Source organism: Tympanuchus pallidicinctus, unplaced genomic scaffold (genome assembly GCF_026119805.1).
Source record: "Tympanuchus pallidicinctus isolate F22 unplaced genomic scaffold, pur_lepc_1.0 scaffold16, whole genome shotgun sequence".
Lineage (NCBI taxonomy): Eukaryota > Metazoa > Chordata > Aves > Galliformes > Phasianidae > Tympanuchus > Tympanuchus pallidicinctus.
Window position 1 is genome coordinate 12,885,963 of NW_026294679.1, and position 16,425 is coordinate 12,902,387.

At 51.5% G+C, this 16,425-nt stretch overlaps 2 protein-coding genes across 2 annotated transcripts in view; one reads left to right on the top strand and one right to left on the bottom strand.

Moving 5' to 3' along the window:
- ARMH3 (armadillo like helical domain containing 3) overlaps positions 1 to 10,937 on the bottom strand; it is a 107,344-nt gene extending 96,407 nt beyond the window's left edge. The window contains exons 1-8 of the mRNA XM_052676738.1: positions 10,823 to 10,937; positions 5,135 to 5,246; positions 4,637 to 4,693; positions 4,355 to 4,501; positions 3,342 to 3,449; positions 2,869 to 2,961; positions 2,450 to 2,524; positions 1,679 to 1,765 (exon numbers count right to left, since the gene is read on the bottom strand). Coding sequence (XP_052532698.1) covers positions 1,679 to 1,765; positions 2,450 to 2,524; positions 2,869 to 2,961; positions 3,342 to 3,449; positions 4,355 to 4,501; positions 4,637 to 4,693; positions 5,135 to 5,236 — 669 coding nt within the window. The 5' untranslated portion in view covers positions 5,237 to 5,246; positions 10,823 to 10,937. The remainder of the gene's footprint in view (positions 1 to 1,678; positions 1,766 to 2,449; positions 2,525 to 2,868; positions 2,962 to 3,341; positions 3,450 to 4,354; positions 4,502 to 4,636; positions 4,694 to 5,134; positions 5,247 to 10,822) is intronic.
- An 88-nt stretch (positions 10,938 to 11,025) lies between these two features.
- Positions 11,026 to 14,860, top strand: HPS6 (HPS6 biogenesis of lysosomal organelles complex 2 subunit 3). Its single transcript, XM_052677345.1, has 2 exons — positions 11,026 to 11,204; positions 11,320 to 14,860. Exon 2 carries the CDS (start codon positions 11,334 to 11,336, stop codon positions 13,788 to 13,790), a length of 2,457 nt encoding a protein of 818 aa, XP_052533305.1. The 5' UTR covers positions 11,026 to 11,204; positions 11,320 to 11,333; the 3' UTR covers positions 13,791 to 14,860.
- Positions 14,861 to 16,425: the final 1,565 nt, after the last annotated feature.

Genomic DNA, 16,425 nt, shown 5'->3' on the forward strand with positions numbered 1-16,425 from the left:
AAACCCTTCGCTGAGTTGGCTTCCACCTTACCAGACAAAATAGTGAAGCTGATTTTTCCCTCACCCCACATCTGCCTTAGCTTGGACTGGTTTGTTGTCTTTTTTGTTCCTTTTGTAAACATCAGCACAAACCATTTGCTTTGGTTGTACAGTTTGAAGTCATCTAGAACAACAATTTAGCAGCAGTGGACCCCAACGTTACATGCCTCAAAAAGTTACTTCAAAGAGCAGAGAACAGCTCTTATGTACTCACAGCACTCTGCCTTACTCAGGAGATAAACTATAGCACACAGGGAACTTCTCAGGGATGGGACGAGACAGATCTACCTCTTTTGACCTGAATGTGTAAATGAATACCCCGTAATTAATGAGGAAAGAAGTTACTTAGTATGGGTAGGTTGCAGTTGGACTTGATGTTCTTGAAGGTCTTTTCCAACCTGAGCAATTCCATGATTCTGTGATTCTATACTTTGCTCAGAGGACAAGTTAAGTAGGTAAGATCTTGGACAGATGTAGCAGTCCCAATTTCAATTCAGTTTTCCAGCTGCAGGTGCAAAAACTGCAGTGAGAGCCCTGCTCTTCCCACTCTGTCCTCATCAGTATTGTTACATCAGATTGTTCTCACGGCCCTGTGCTGAAACCAAACTGCACACTCCTGCTCCATGTTACCATGGCACAGGTTGAACAGTTTGTAGTTCTGGATTCAGACAACACCCACAGGAATGGGAAATTAATAGGAATTGCCTTGTCACACTGAGAGTACTCTGTGCTCTCACCTTTTCTCTAAGTCTAACCATAATTCAAAGTGAGCTCCATTACAAAATCACACAGGTTCCTCCTCCTCAATTTTTCAACCAAGGAGAGGATATTCCAGAACTTTTCCACATTTTCTACCCGCCAACCTACTCAGAGTAAAATATTGCTAATTGCAGGAGCGCAGGGGGTGTGGTAAGGAAGAAATAGAGACCAATCATGCAAGCATCACTCCTGCAAACAAAAGCAAACACCAACTAGGTGTTTTTTGACATCTGAAGTGTTTCTTTTCAAAGTGATAAGCAGAGCAAAAAAAGCAGGGTGGAATATGTCACAAAGTAGCACAACCAGTTGCTAAAAGTAAAGATGAGTAAAGCTTCTCAGAGAAGAATCAGGCAAAGGAGAAGAGTCAGATTTCTCCTGGAAATGCTACCGCTCTGATGTTTCAGTTCATTCTTTGGTCACATCTTCAGCATGTCTCCTGGGGATCTACATTCCCTCAGTCTGCTAGTCAGGTTCTGAATCACAAATTCAGTCTGAAGCCTAAGGTGACTGACAACCAATTTTACTTTGGAGATAATATATAAGCAGTGTCACACGTGAAGAGGCAAGCACGCAAGTTGTGCACAACACAAACTCTTACAACCTTCCCTAGAATACTTTCAAAAAGGAAATGAGCACCTCCTCGGTGGTTTCTCATGCATGCACAAAACAAACTGTATCTTAAATACACTTGATCATACACACACACATCAGAGGCAGATACAATTAGCATAATAGGACTGCCTCACAAAGTTTCTACAACTTTGATAAAAGCTACCATCTCTATTGCTAAAAAATGTACTCTAGGCCTTTTTAATAACCCAGAGGCCAGGACAAAATAACTGAGAGAAGAGAGATTTCTGTTACCCAGTACAACACTTACCTCATACTTTCTGTAGTTGACCAGCAAAGCAAGCAGGACAACAGCATCATAGCCATGCTCCCTGCGACTAAGTGGGCTGGACAGAATCTGAAATAAAGACTTTCATTATTCTTTTCAGGCCTGCTTCAGGAAGCTTGCAGCAACTCTGAGAACACACATAGCTGTAAAATACATACAAGAGCAAATTATATCCTAAAGAGGATATTTATGACTTAGGGAGTGTCAGTGCTTCTGAGAAACATTGCACAGAGGGAAGCTTACTTGTCACAGGCAGAATGTATGCAGGCTTTCTGGGCAAAAAGCAAATACATTTCTCAACACCACTGGACATTTCAGTGCAACTATGACATCCTGTGTTTTCCCAAATCTAGCTTCAGTTGTAAAAAGTATAATTTATCAGAGAGCAGAAAAAAACTCCATACATCCAGACTGCCTTTTGAATCGTTTCCCAAGTAAAAGAAGCTTCTGCAAAATTAGCCCATAAATCCATTCAGCTTCCAAGGATAAATGACTCAAGTGAAAATGCCTTAAATGCTCAGCAGTGACTAAGAACAGCAGACTGAAGTAAGGAGCCATAGATTCTAATTATTTATTTCATTTACTCTCAATAATTATTTATTTTTTACCTATTCACCATGCTATGAACAGAAGCAGCACGCACTGCCAAGTTACTTATGCTGCACTGAAAAGGCTGAAAAGCAAACGTAAGACTGAAAAAAAAATAAATTCATGGAAGAAGAGCTCCTGCAGTAGATGGAAAAAACCCCTTACCTGTAATATAGCTTCAAATATGCTGTTAATCATCACGTACTCCAGGATGGTGTTCTGGCTTATGTTATCTGTCACCTAAGTACAAACACAAGTTAAAATCTCAAAGCCTCCCATGATGCTCTAGCTGCCTCTGGCAGACAGCAGGGACAGCAGCATTATACTGCCAGACTGACACATTTATTCAGAATCTCTCACTTAGTCAGCAAGTCAAGGGTGTGCTGAGCACTACAGCCAGACACGAGGGGAAATCTGCCCTGTCTTCTACTGCTGTCATTTCTGGCAAAAAAAAACAACCCATGGACTGAGCACCCCATTTCCTCTGCAGATTGATGCAAGACAGCTGCATGATAGCACTATCAGCAACTGAAAAAGTCTGCTGTGCTGGAGGCAGAGGGTGAAAAAGCAGAGCCTTTATTTACCGTCACCAAGCAGAGGAGTAGCTTCAGACACAAGCTTTTCAGGCTTTCAGAACCTTCTGCACAGAGCAGTGAGTCCAAGCTCTCCATCAGATTCTAAAAAAAAGAACAGTCGTGCAAATTTGAATTAATATTTAAAACTATTTAAAATATTTCTTATAAATCTGAGACTTAAGAATAGCACCACAAAGCTGTGTTATTCCAAAAGTCAGCAACTGAACCACGTCCTGGTTTAAGCTGGGACGTAACTACTGTATGCACACACAGCTGTACACCACAGACTATATTAACACCACTGCCTCTCATTTCTGCTTTATGTTAACTACCTTTTTATGCCCACAAGCACAACATCATGATCATTCTCCAAGTCCTGCCTAGATGCACAAGGGGCTTTTGTATATACACCCGTCTACAAAACACTGCCCCTGCAACACAGCTCCTGTGCAAAGCGTTTCTCTGCATAGGCAAGGCCTCACCTTCATACAAAGCTCTGCCTTATCAAATCCCACAAGCATGTTGATGATGTCAAACCCAGAAGTAGATTTGTTCTTCTGATGGACACCCCGAATCAATGCACACAAAGTCTGCAAACAAAATATTCAGAGGATAAGATGTAAGGCAACACCTACAACTCCATAACATAACTTGCCCTAGAGCCCTCTCAGAGGGCTAGCAAAACAGCACATTTATACAAATAGATCAGCCTAGAAACAGCTGTGTTTGCTATATATCCTCCACCTCTGCTGTTTCTAAGGAATATACGTTGGATTCTGAGAACTCAGGAAAGAAAACAATTAGAGAAGAATGTATTTGTCCACATCTTTCCTGTCCGATGCCCTTTACAGACTTCCCAAATCTGAAATTTATATTCTGCGCTTCTATAACTGAGAGCAGCTGGGATGAATGCATTCACTAAACTGCCAAGAATCAGCTTGGGAACTAATAACAGTAAACGTTGAGACTGAAGAGGATAGTCTCCCATGCAGGGCAAGCGCTGGTAAAGAACAGCAGCTTCTTGTTCTGGGTGATGATTCTCCACAGCTTCCAACTACAAGTGTCCAGCACGGCCAGTTTCCCCTATAAATTTGACATCAAATTCTCCATTGTTTTATTTTAATTTTGACCCATAAGGAAATTAATAAGGAGGGCAAAATGAAGGAAAAAGGAGAAGACAGACAAAGCTACACAAAGTACTCCTGAGCCCCCAGATGATAGCTGGTAGAGAACAAGCCCCTCCCGCCCACTCCATTGCCACCTATTTATTCTGCAGCACCAGATCCTCTTGAATTTTGAAACAAGCTCTTGTTCCTCAAACACCAGAGAGACTATGAGCATGTGTAACCTCCACAAACCAGACGTAGCAACTGCTTTGTAGACACCATTTCTCCTCACAACTGAAGTAGTGTGAACAAGATGCTTGATACCAGAGGCAAACATATTGCCTCATCAGAAGCAGAGGAGAGTACTTCCCATCTCTCAGCTGTGGTACCTGTAGTGCATTGACCACTCTGATTGGGTGCTCCTCACCCAGTGCCTGGATGCAGTGCTGAAACAAGCAATTGATGTTATCTTTTATCTTCATCAACTCTTCCCCATCCAGAGCCTCCAGCTTGCCTTCCAGATATTCCAGGTTGACCTGTCAGGTTAAGGAGCAGATCATGCACATTACACAACTGCTGACACCTTAGGAAAGCAAGTCTTTGCACTGACAGTCTGATAGCTCATAGGCAGAACAGCAGCAGCAAATCAGAGGATGTTCAGTTCCTGTTACCTTCATGAGAAACAGCTCCTCCCAAAACCTAGGGTTGCTTTTACTGGGGTCCTCTGTCTGAAAGAGAAAGGAACAGCCAATGAGAGCAAACAATAACAAATCATTCAGGCAGAATTTGAACAAAATCACTACCACAAGTAGGTCAGAGCCATTGGATGACCAAATGGTCTAACAGTACAGTGTACTGTCTACAGAGATTCTCAGAAACAGAATAGCAAACAGAAGCAGCTCTCATTTGAGATGTTTCTGTGTATTTTCTGGATTATTTCTGAGAAACACCTGAGAAGCCATGATGTCACACAGATAACAAGTGGTCCTGGCAGACATCAGGACAAATTGACATTAAGGAAGAGAGCAGATTACAGAGTTCTGCATGACAGCAGGAGAACTTGAAGTGCGTGCCTATGCTGTACAATTCTTACCATGGGAAAAGAATCCAGCAGGCAGAGCCCTCAGCACAAACTACATAAAATTTACCAGAAGTGCCCTGGTCCTTACCGTGAAAATCTCATCATACATCAGCACAACCTTCTCCTTCAGTGGCTTCTTGGAGGCTGAAGATTTCCGGAGCAGCCCACCTTTCTTCTCTGTTTGGGCCATGTTGGACTCCCTGAAGAGATCAAGAGACCAAGGGGAAAAGAAAAAAAAGAAAAAAGTTAAAGAACCTTGAACTTTCTTCAAGGAATACCGAGCCTGCTTCTGCCATGAAAGACGCCTTCACTACACTAATAAACTCTCACAAGCTGGAAGCAGAAGCTTTAATAAATATCCTTGATAAGAAATCAGACCAGAAGTCCCATTCAGTCCTAAAACCTCTTTCAAAGAAAGGTGCTGAAGTTCATCCACAGGCAGATACAGAATAAGCAGCTCATCACAGAACCACAGAATGGCAGATGTTGGATGGAACATTTGGGATCATCAAGTCCAACCATTCTGCTTCAAGCAGCGTCCCCTAGAGCACATTGCCCTGAATCACATCCAGAAAACATTCCTTGGTCACTTTCACAGCAAAAGGTTTTCTAGTAATGCAAACAAGGTTTCCTATAATTAAGTAGTGCCCAATGCTTCCTGTTATACCAGTGGAAAAAAGAAAAAAAGTATCATTCCTATAAAACAAGCTACTCAATAAAGCAGTAGCCACAGCTGTAGCCCTGAGCCTTTTGCAACTGTCAAGCTATTTCAGGGGCTGACAGTCAGAATGCATGGCTTGCCATGTCCCCTCAGCCCCACATCTGATGCAACCAAAGCACATCACCACCCTGGCCTCACAATTCCTCTGCAAGCTCAGAATCTTCTGGCAAGCATTGCAGACTGAGCAGCATTCTAACCTTCTCTATCACAGCAGCACATCACAGATACTCAGCAGAAAGGGAACGCCGTGCCCTGTCATATCTCCAAGCTCCAAACCCTCCTAACCAATACCTCCAGAGATAACTACACACACGGAAGCAGCACACCTCAGGCAAAAGCCCAACTGGACTCATGCTCCAAAAGAAAAAACAAACTGCAGGCAGGCCGTGGTGGCAGCTGCACTCAGCCACGCTGAATTACGCACAGCGAGGTCAGAGCACTGCAGGCTGCCTCTGGGACCCCACGGCTTTCTGAGTCGGCAGCCATAGAGACAGGTTTGGATTCAGTCTCCACCCGACTGCCTGAACACATTCCACAACTGTGGCACACTCAGATCCATCCTTTTCCCAAAGAGCAACTTCTAGCAACTACCCAACACCCATTCCAGATCTGTTCTGCATTCTTGCCATTGCAGACAGCTTTGGATCATCTCCGACTACAGCTCCAACTAGGGCTCCCAGGCTCCCAAAGTCTGCTACAGGTTACTCAGATATCCATCCCTTGTGCCATAAACCTCAGTTCCAAATGGCAGGAAATCTTTGGGGCTGGAGAAAATGCTGCTGCCCTTCTCCAGGTGTGAGGGCAGGAGGTCTGTCACAACGGGAAAGCAGTGGGCAGGACAGAGAAGGGTAGATCTCGCACCTGAAAAACTGAGATTCAGGTAGAGGTGGGGCAAGGTGCTGCTTCTTCCAGCTAGGATGGGAATATGGACAGCTGGCTGGTTGAGAGCCAGTTTGTTTGTACACGGCAGGTGAGAACAGAAACAGCCCTGGAAACACTGATAGAACACGTAGGACCTGGCGCTCTGTAACCTATGCAGACAGACACCACTGCTGTCGTGTACTAGGCCTACATGGCCAATTAAGGTGGAGAAAAGGTTGCAAACCAACAAACGAGAAAGAAAACATTACTCAATCATCTTGACAGCTTCTCTTCTACAGTCTGCACTATTTTTGAACTGTCATGGGAAACGAGACATTACCCTAATTAGAACCATAACTGGAAACAGAGAGAAACCTATTAAAAACCAAATCAAGAGCAAAGTCACTTTTAGCCCAGCAATATAAACCATACCCAAGACCGAACAAAACAATTTCCCGACTGGAATTGTGAGGTTCTGAATCTCAAGCAGCCGCCATGCCCAGCACACCAACACATCCATCAGCGTGCTTCTAATTGAATCTCAGCTAACGAATCCCAGTGTCCAAACTAATAAACTAACTCACGGCGCTTCGAGGCCAGCACTCTCACACCAAACACATCTGTGCATGGAGGGGATCAACGCGCTGCCCAGCCCCTGGATGTCCAGCACTACATTTTAGCACTTTTCCCACACTCTCCAGAAAGATGGAGAGGCCAAAATCCTGCAAGGCACAAATTGCTCGATGCTCAGCGAGCACCAGAGGGATGGCGTGAGCAAGTGAACATTCTCATCTCTGTCAAAACGAGACTTGGGCTCACATTCTCTCAAGCAGGGCTGCACGCAGTACAGACAAAGATGACTGCTAGAGGTAAGGATTAAATAATGCTCTTGCTTATGATTCGCTGCTCTGCAAATGAGCACATGGAAGAACAAAGGGGGAAAAGCAAAAGCCGCCTTTCATGCCAGTGCTCTATTAGGCTTTGCTTGTTTCATGACCTATGATGATCAGGCTGTACAAATGGTTTTTTCTTTTCGCTTCATGCAATTATGTTTTCTAGATGTCAAGGACAGAAACAGGAAACTACATTTTGCTAACGGGGACCTTCTGGGCAACTGCAGAAAGCAGCAGTCAGACGCACAAAACGCTCCTAAGTTGCAGAGGTGCCAAATTAACAGGACATTGTGACAGCTTTTCAAAGCACCAAATATAATTAATAATTATCCTTTAAAACACTCCACGTTTCAAAAGCACGGGTGCCAACTCCCCATCTCAGGTTCACGCGGCTCATTCAGTCTGTCAATAGGTCAGTGCCATTAACATGCACTGCTAAGTGAATCCTGCCGTGGTCACTGACAGCACAGAGCCGTCCCCAGGGCAGAGAGAAGCACCCGCCACAGATTCCTACAGCCTGCTATGCTGCTGTGCTGCAGAGCATCCAAGATGTTCATCAGGAGCTAACAGAAAGCTTAGCAGAGCAGGAATCCTGGTAGCTCAAAGATGAAAGGCAGGCAGACAGAAGTTGAGGCAGATCTGCCTTATCTCTCATCAGCCCCAGGATCAGCTGATCCAGCCAGGAACAAAGGCATGAACACATCCAGCCATCCACCTCCCAACCACCCCATTCCACAACTCATACCAGAGATCCACATCAAACACGTGACATTCAGATGAAGGTGTCCTCGTCAGCATTCAGTCAGACCATCCACAGGAAAATTTTAAAAAGAAAAACCTGACATTTTGAGCCTGAGGTTTAGTCAGACTTCAATGTTTTCAAGGTTACATAATTCGCATACAACTAAAGACGAATGCTTTCTTCAGTCTAGAAGGACCAAAAATACACTGTTTCACTATCTGGCTAAATAAAAAACAAACGGATAACACCAAGTGGGATTTTCATGTATGCCTTTAATTGTCAAACCATTTATTCTGTACCTGAAAAAGGTAGTACAAATGATGCGATCACATCAGTTTGCTAATCTCAAACCAATGTTAATCAATACTAATGAAAGCTCTGAGTAAGACCCGAGACACTGCCCCTTTCTGAATCCAATCCCTTGGCTCGCTGCTGCTGCTGCTACTAAGATTAGTCTCCCTCGTTTAGAAGATCTCCAGCTGGGTAATCAGCCCGACCCCAGCTGCACACACCTGGGACCAGCAGGATCATGCTGTGCCTCCTGAGGCACTTAGCAAGCACACCACTTCAATCTAAAGGAGAGTTTTTCAAAAATGGCATAGACCACAGATAAACCTCTGCCTAAAAGTGACCTATTGCTTGTAAAGAGTACAGATTGTAGTCCAGTCCTTGTACTCGCCAGCGAAATTCCAGCACTGAACACACACGATGAACCTGCAGGGCCAGTACTGGACCCAGGCAACAGGGCAGTTAAGATCACAGGTCCCAGCACTCGTCTGTCAGAGGAAGCTGCAATCTGCACATGAGCTTACAAATCCAAATGCAGGGCAGTGCCCTGACCCAGTTCAAGCCCCAGCACTAACCCCCCACCAGGAACCACAGAACAGCAGTCTGGGCAGAACACTAATGAAAACAGAGAGGGGAAGGACGTGGTGGGCTGCATTTTGTCCAGGCTTAAGCAACCACCACAATCAAATTTCTGTTATGAGCCCTTTAGCAGCTTACAGTCTGCCAACTCTCATGTTGACAATTACAACCGATGCTAACAGGTCCATGCTACTTTAGACCTTCGTCATTCCTTACAGCTGTATCTGCATATCGTCCATTGGAATGAAAACAGCTCAGGCCATATTTCTTGTTACAACAGCACAGCACCCAGCACACCCACCAGGGAACTGCTATCATTCACAGCACAGAAGCCTTGGATCAATCTGGCATGATTCCCAACTACCTTCATGTAACACAGAACAAGAAATATATTCTGAGGTTACGACAACTAAAACCCACACATTTCCTACTTCTTTATTTTGGCAGTACCAAGCAGCACAGTCTCAGTGCATGTGTTTCCACTAGCCAGCCTCTCCACCTTGCTCAGAGCAATAGCAGTGTGTGCTTCTACATAGCACAACCCATACAGCTACAACACTACTGACCTATCTTCCTTGCCCTGAAAAACAGAAAAAGTGATTTCTAACACAGATACAGCTACAAGCTTGCACTGCACCTGCCTTAGCAATGATATAAAGGAATTGCAGGCAAGTTACATTTTTGACGTTACACTCATAATGGCCTTTCATTTCTATCTGTCCAGTTGAAATAACACCAACTTCACGCCATCACATAGCTGAGCTTCTTCCTGTCAAGCCCATCCAGACAAGCCCACATGCTCACACCTCCATCTGTTCAGACCATTTTTCCAAATTAACTTTATCATTTCATCACACTTTCTCTCCACGTTTCTGGCTTAGCTCTGTGCTGTGAAAAAGCCTCTTTCAGTTTTCACTTTTCAAGCCTCTCAGGATCCATTCCACCCAATTCACCATGAAATACTCAGTGCCGCCTCCACACCCACAGCTAAAAGCTCGCTCCACCTGAAGACATTTCCAGATGCCTTCCTTCTGAAAGAAAATACCGTGCCCCAGCGCTCCCCCACCCTTTCCCCAGAGTTTCAGCCGTCAGCGCAGTTCCAAGGCCCAGGCTGAACAGCACAGCAGCACAGCAGCACAGCCTCGGCTCCCGCTGCTGAGGAAGCTGCTACGTTCCAAGACGCCGCAGAGCAGAGGGACGCAAGGAAAGGAACGCAGAACTGCAGAAAGGCACGAGTTGGAGACGCACACCGCGAGCAGCACAAGCGCTCGATACAGACACGCTACAACCACAGGACGACCGACCTCCCTTTTCCTCACCTCCCGACACTCCCCTTCAAAGCGCCGCCCCTCCTACAGGAGCCGACGCGGCCGAGCAGCACGCCGCCCGCCGTGCCTGCCGCGCCCGCGCCGCCCGGAGCAGGACGCACTGTTAGGGCAGCCCACGACAAACGGCGCCGTGCCGGAGCGCGGGACCGAGCCCTCTTCGGGCCTCTCGCCGGGCTGCACCCGGACTCCCCGGAGAGGCCCGAAGAGGGCCGGGCCCCTCCGCCCTCGGTCCCGGCGGCCCGAGGTGTCCCCGCCGCTCATCAGACGTCGGACGGCCGTGGCGGTGTGACGCGTCCCGTCCCGTCCCGTCCCGTCCCACCCGCGGGCTACAGACACCGCGACCCCCCCCCCGCCCGCCGCTTACCTGCGGTCCCGCCGCTCCGCTCTGCAACGCGCGTGCGCCGCTCACAGTGCCGCGCATGCGCCCCGAGGGGCCCGGCGCCGCGCGGTCCTGGCGCCGCCCGCACGGCCGCTGTCAGCGCCGTTCCGCCGCGCTCCCGGCCCCGCTCTCCGCGGCGGCGATGGGGGCGGCCGGGCGGGGCTGGCGTCGGGCCGAGGGGCCGGCGGTCCCACCGCGCTCCTCCCGCGGAGCCCGGAGGTCGCGGTCGCGCAGCCTCCGCTGAAGCGGCGACGGAAGTCGGCGAGGGGCGGCCCGGCCCGGCTCGGAGCCCCGACGGGGAGCGGCTCCGCCCGGAAGCCGCCGCCTCGTGATTGCGCAGAGCCCAGCCGAGCGGCCGGCCGGGCAGGTAGGGCCCGCGCGCGGGGCCTCGAGGGGAGAGGCGGAGGCCCGGGGCTGAGCGGAAGGTGACGGGAGGGCCGGGAGCCGTGCCGGCTGAACCTCAGCCCGCTGTCGCTGCGCAGGGCGCGCCCCCGAGATGAAGCCGTCCGGGACGCTGCGGCAGCTCTCCGACTTCAGCGACCTGAGCCGGGGCCGGAGGCTGCAGGAGCTGCTGTGCCACGGCGAGGAGCCCCGACGCGTCCGGCCCAGCCCCGACGGGAGGCACCTCGTGGTGCTGCAGGAGAACCGGCCGCCCCCCCTGCCCCAGGTGGTGGCCTTCCAGCTGCGGGGCGGCGGCGGGGCCGAGCTGGAGAGGAGCTGGCGGCCCCCGCAGCCCGCCCTGGCGGGACTGGTCTTCCCGCAGAGCCCCGCGGCGCCGGGCCGCTGGGCGCTGGGCATCGTGTGGGAGCACGGCCGCGCCGAGCTCTGGCGCTTCGGCTCGGCGGAGGGTTGGCAGCTGCTGCAGACGCTGGAGCTGTGCCAGGGTGCCCGGGCGCGTGTCGTGTCCGTGTGCAGCCAGGCGGCCAGCCTGGTGTGGTGCGAGGAGAGGCCACCCCTGGACACCCGCTCGGACGTCAGCAAATGTGCCTTCAGGTTCTGCGTCTGTGCCCGCGCCCTGGAGCTGGGGGAGCAAGGCGTGCGGCTGGGCCCTGTGAGGATAGTCCTGCACAACTGCCCCGAGTACCGGGTCCTGGCCTCTCCTTGGCACGTCTTCCTGGTGCCCGCTTCTGGCAGCTTTGCCACCGCCTCCAAGTTCCTCCTCATCTGGCATCCCGAGCAGGCAAAGCTCACCATCGCAGCCCCCTCCGCAGGCTTTGTCCACAGCAAGGTGCTGCACTCCAGCAGCGAGTCGGACTTCAGGAAGCTCCTGCTTGGCTCCGTGGGTCTCCTCTCAGCTTTGGCACCTCTGGACATTCACACCTGTGCCGTGTCCAGTTGTGGGGCTCTGTTGCTGGTGAGCAGGAAGGGTGCTGTGAACGTGCTAGAGGCAGATGGGACGCAGAGGCATGTTTTTGACCTGGAAGCGGAGCCTCTGGCCCGAGGTGATGCCGTTGAGCTGAAGACCTACGGTAGCATCTTGGCCTGCGTGCTGGCTGGAGTTCTGTACCTTGTCAACCAGAACAGTGGGAGGGTCATAGAAAAGAAAATCCTGAGCATGAAAGAGGTGCATTTCCTGGAGTCCCCGGAAGAGGAAGATAGCATTCAATTTCTCGCTCCAACTGGCATCTACAGCTTTAGTTTCTCCAACCCCGAGGACAGTGGCAGGCCTGAGCCGTGCCTGGTGGAGATGGTATTCGAGGAGGCCTGCAGGTACTACCAGAGAAGGAGTCTCAGCAGCTCCAAGCTGACGGTGGAGAAGTTGAAGAAAGGTGGAGTCTTCCAGGCACCCGTGGCCCTCACTGCCATCCTGCAGCACAGCCTTCACCAAAAGCAGAAGCCAGCCCGAGGCCTCCAAGACACTTATGCCAAGCTGCTGAGCACAATCAGCCTGGAGCTGCAGAGCTACCTCAGCCTGGAGCTCCTCAAAACCTGTGTGGTGAGTGCCTCGGAGAGCAAGGTGGAAAGTTACTGTGAGGAACTGGTGGAGCAGGAGGTCAGCCGTGTTCTGCACTCTGACATGGACAAGGACAACTTGGCCTACCTGAACTCAGTCTTTACCTCCTTCCCCAGGGCTGCCTGGAAAGCCACCAGGAGCTGCCTGCAGCTACAGCAGAACGGGGATGGCCTCTTGGTGGCCCGGGCCACCCCAGAGGTTTGGAAGAAGATCCTAGGAGGACCACAGCAGGAGGAGGTGGGGCAGAATGGGGTGGTCCCGCTCTTTGAGCTCATCTGTGCTTCCTTCCTGAGGTTCAAACCCAAGTGGCTGCCCAGCTTTGTGGAGCTGACCCAGCAGTACGTGAGCATCTCCTGGCCATACAGCGGCAAGGAGGGCCCAGAAGGCCGCGTGCCACTGTACAAGAGAGCCCTGGGAGTGCTGGCCAGGAAGAGCAAGCACAGTGAGGTGGATGATGAGTTGGAGCTCGAACTGCTGCTCTGCAGCAAGAGACCCAAGGCTGTGCTGCAAGCTCTGCACCTTCTCATCCGCCTGAAGCAGTGGCAGCGGGTGGTGGAGGTGGCAGAGAAGTTCTCCAAGCTCAGTCCTTTGCTTAATAAGGAGATATTCACCACGCTGCTAGCAGAGTTCGCCCAGCACCGGGAGCTGGACCCTTACCTGGACACACTGTGGCTGCTATGCCCTGCTGAGCTCAGCACTTCAGACATCCTCACCGTGGTCCTGCAGCACCTCCCTTGCTCCCAGCAGGACCCGGTGCCCTTCTCAAGTGAGGGGAACCAGCTGACTGTGGGCCTGCTCAAGCCGCTGCTGCAGCGGGTCATGCAGCGTCCCTGCGTCCAGGATGAGATGTACTCAGATGCCTTGCAGAGCCCCACCTTCCCCCCTCCCACCCCACCCCGAGAACACAAGAACCCTCCAAAAGCAGCGGGCAGCGATGCTCCTCAGCCGGCCGGGGCAAGGACTTCTGCCTCAGCACTGGTGCGGGGTGACACTGTGTGAAGGGGAAAGCACAATGGGATCCCAGTCCTTGGGTGTGAGGGAAGGGGAAAACCACATCCACTCCAGGAAGCCATGCCCTGCTTGGCAGCAGGGAAGCCTGCTCCATTTTGAAGCCTCGAGTCCGTGGGGGCTGGAGTTGGGTGTCTCACCTGAAGCCAGGGCAGGCTTTCTGGTTGTTTCTTGCAAGTGCAATTGTTTGTGCCTCTGTAGAGGAGCAAATGCGAGGTGCATCTGTAGATGAAAGCACTGGCTGCATCACAGGACTGCAGAGCTGCTCTCTGCCCAAAACACTTTGATTTTGGTTTGCTTGACTCTTCGCAACTTCACTTCTAGTTTTCCAGTCCTCTGGGAGCAGTGCTCTGGAGCAAGCACAGCCTTTTCCCCGTTCTGTGCTCAGCAAGTGGGGTGATGCCTCCAGACTCTGCCTGTTTGTTGCAGTGGGGTCATTGAGTCGCTGCCCTGAGCTCGGCAAGATGCCAGAACGGTGCAGCTCTGTGACACTGGGAGCCCCAGCATGCACTGGCAGCTGCAGCACTCTGTCTCGCTGCAATTCCTCTGGGAGCAGCCCTGCATCTGTGTCCAATTGCAGCTACTTAGCTGAGGAGAGCAGCCTAATTCCCTTATCTCTCCATCCCAGCCGCTACCCAAATTCTCTTTCGAGCTGAGAAGCTGGCAGCAGCCCGGGCAAGCTTGGGGCTGGCCCTGCCTCTCCCTTTCCTTTGTGGAAGCTTAGATTATGCCGCAGGACGCCAGGGCCCTCCATCCCCATCTCTCCTACCTTCGCCCTTTGCACACAAAGGGGCTTTGTCAGGGTTGTCTGGCTCACATTGTGCCTCTGTTTGCAAAGTCAGTGTAATGTGAGAGCAGCCGTGCGGGAAGATGCAGGTTCCAACCTGTGCTCAGTGCTCAGAGAGCCCCTGGCCGTGGTGCAAAGGGACCCCCGGCCGTGGAGCCACCTGGTGCTGTGCCAGGCTGGGAGCGGGTGGGGAAAGTCGGCTGTGTTATTCCTGCTGAGAGCGGGCTCAAGTGGAGAAGGCAGTCTCATTTTAAAAATAAAGATTCCTAAAGCAGTGCTGGGGCAGTGGTGAATGCTGTGAGGGTACAAGCAAGGGAGGAGGGCGGTTTGCCTTCACTCCTGCCTGAGTGGGTAGGCTAGCTGAGCTTGGCTCCCAGTGGGACCACAGCCTGAAGGCCACGCGTTGCTGGGAGCAAGGAGGGCCATCTGTGCTGCACAGCCTGTGGCTTGTGGTGCCGTGAGCACCCCTGGAGGCCCCTGGGTGGGTGTCAGGGGAGCTGTGGCTGGCCACCACGCTGGGGTTAGGAAAAGGAGGGATTTTTTCTAAAACTGTGGCCCGTCCCTTTGTTCCCGGCTGGAAAATCAGTAGCAGGGTGGCTTCCTCCTGCAGTGGCAGAGCCACCCTTGGAGGGACCCTGCTGCATCCAAACACAGCGATGTGCCAGTTCCTCCCTCAGATGGGGGCTGAGCTGTGGAAAGTCCCTGCGGTGGAAAAAAAGAAAGAACACAACCCTGGCAATGGGGAAGAGGAACCTCTGCAACGGTTCCCTGGAGGCGGGCTGGTTACCAGGCAGCCCTGCCTCGGGCTGGGCCTTGCGCTGCAGCCATGGGGTGCTGCCTTCTCCCAGCTGCTGCTCACAGGAGCCAGGTGAAAACATAGCATACAAGGCCCCGGTGGCACCGCTGTGAGCGGCTCTAGCTTCTTCCCTGAGCAGCTGCCACACCATCTGATGCTGCCCTGGGCTCCAGGGCTGGGCAGAAGGAAGGAGGAGGGAGGGAACAAACCACGGCTGCTCACAGAGCTGCAGCCCCAGGGAATGGGATGCTGCCGTGTGTTGGCAAAGGTTGCGCAGGGCAACAGGTAGGTATGGGGTTCCACTTATGGTCGGGACACGTGCTGGGAGAGATAGCAGGAGGTAAGGCTGGCACAGGTTCAGGTAGCTCCTGAATGAAAAAGGCGCCTCTCTAAGGTCAGAAGCAAAAGGGTAAAGCAGATGTACGTAGCAGAGCGTAAGCTGGCCTGCTCCACTTCATCGCTCCCTCTGATAAGGCTTGGACTTTGCATTGAAGGAAATGAGTCAGGCTGTGTGTGTCCGTCTCCCAGCCCAGCCTTTGGAATGGTCCCAGAGCTTCAGCCAAGGAGCAGCACAGCAGCCAGCACAGGCTCAGCCCATAACAACATGCAGCTCCTGAGGAGCTCCAGGGGATAGGAAGGGGTGGGCACCAGCACATGGGGGCCTCCACCCAGTCCCCTTCCAGGAGGAAACCTTCAGACTGGGGAGCACCAGAATCACCAAGGATCAGGGCACTGACCTGCAGCACTCAGGGATGGTCCTGAACCATGCTGGGACAGCACCTAGCCCTGCTGACAGTGGTCCTCAGGAGGCAGCCCCTGTTTGGTCCCATGACTGGCTCAGGCTCCAGGCTGAGCTCCTGCCTGGTGTAGGGAACAAGCTTTGGCAGGGGGATTGGACTCGATGATCTCTGGAGGTCCCTTCCAACCCCTACCATTCTGTGATTCCTGCAGTTGGCAGGGCAGGGCTCACTTTCAATCAAGAGCCCTCTAAGCACAGCCCCAGCTTGCACCAGCAGCAGGGAAACAAGTGCCCCAGAGCCCCT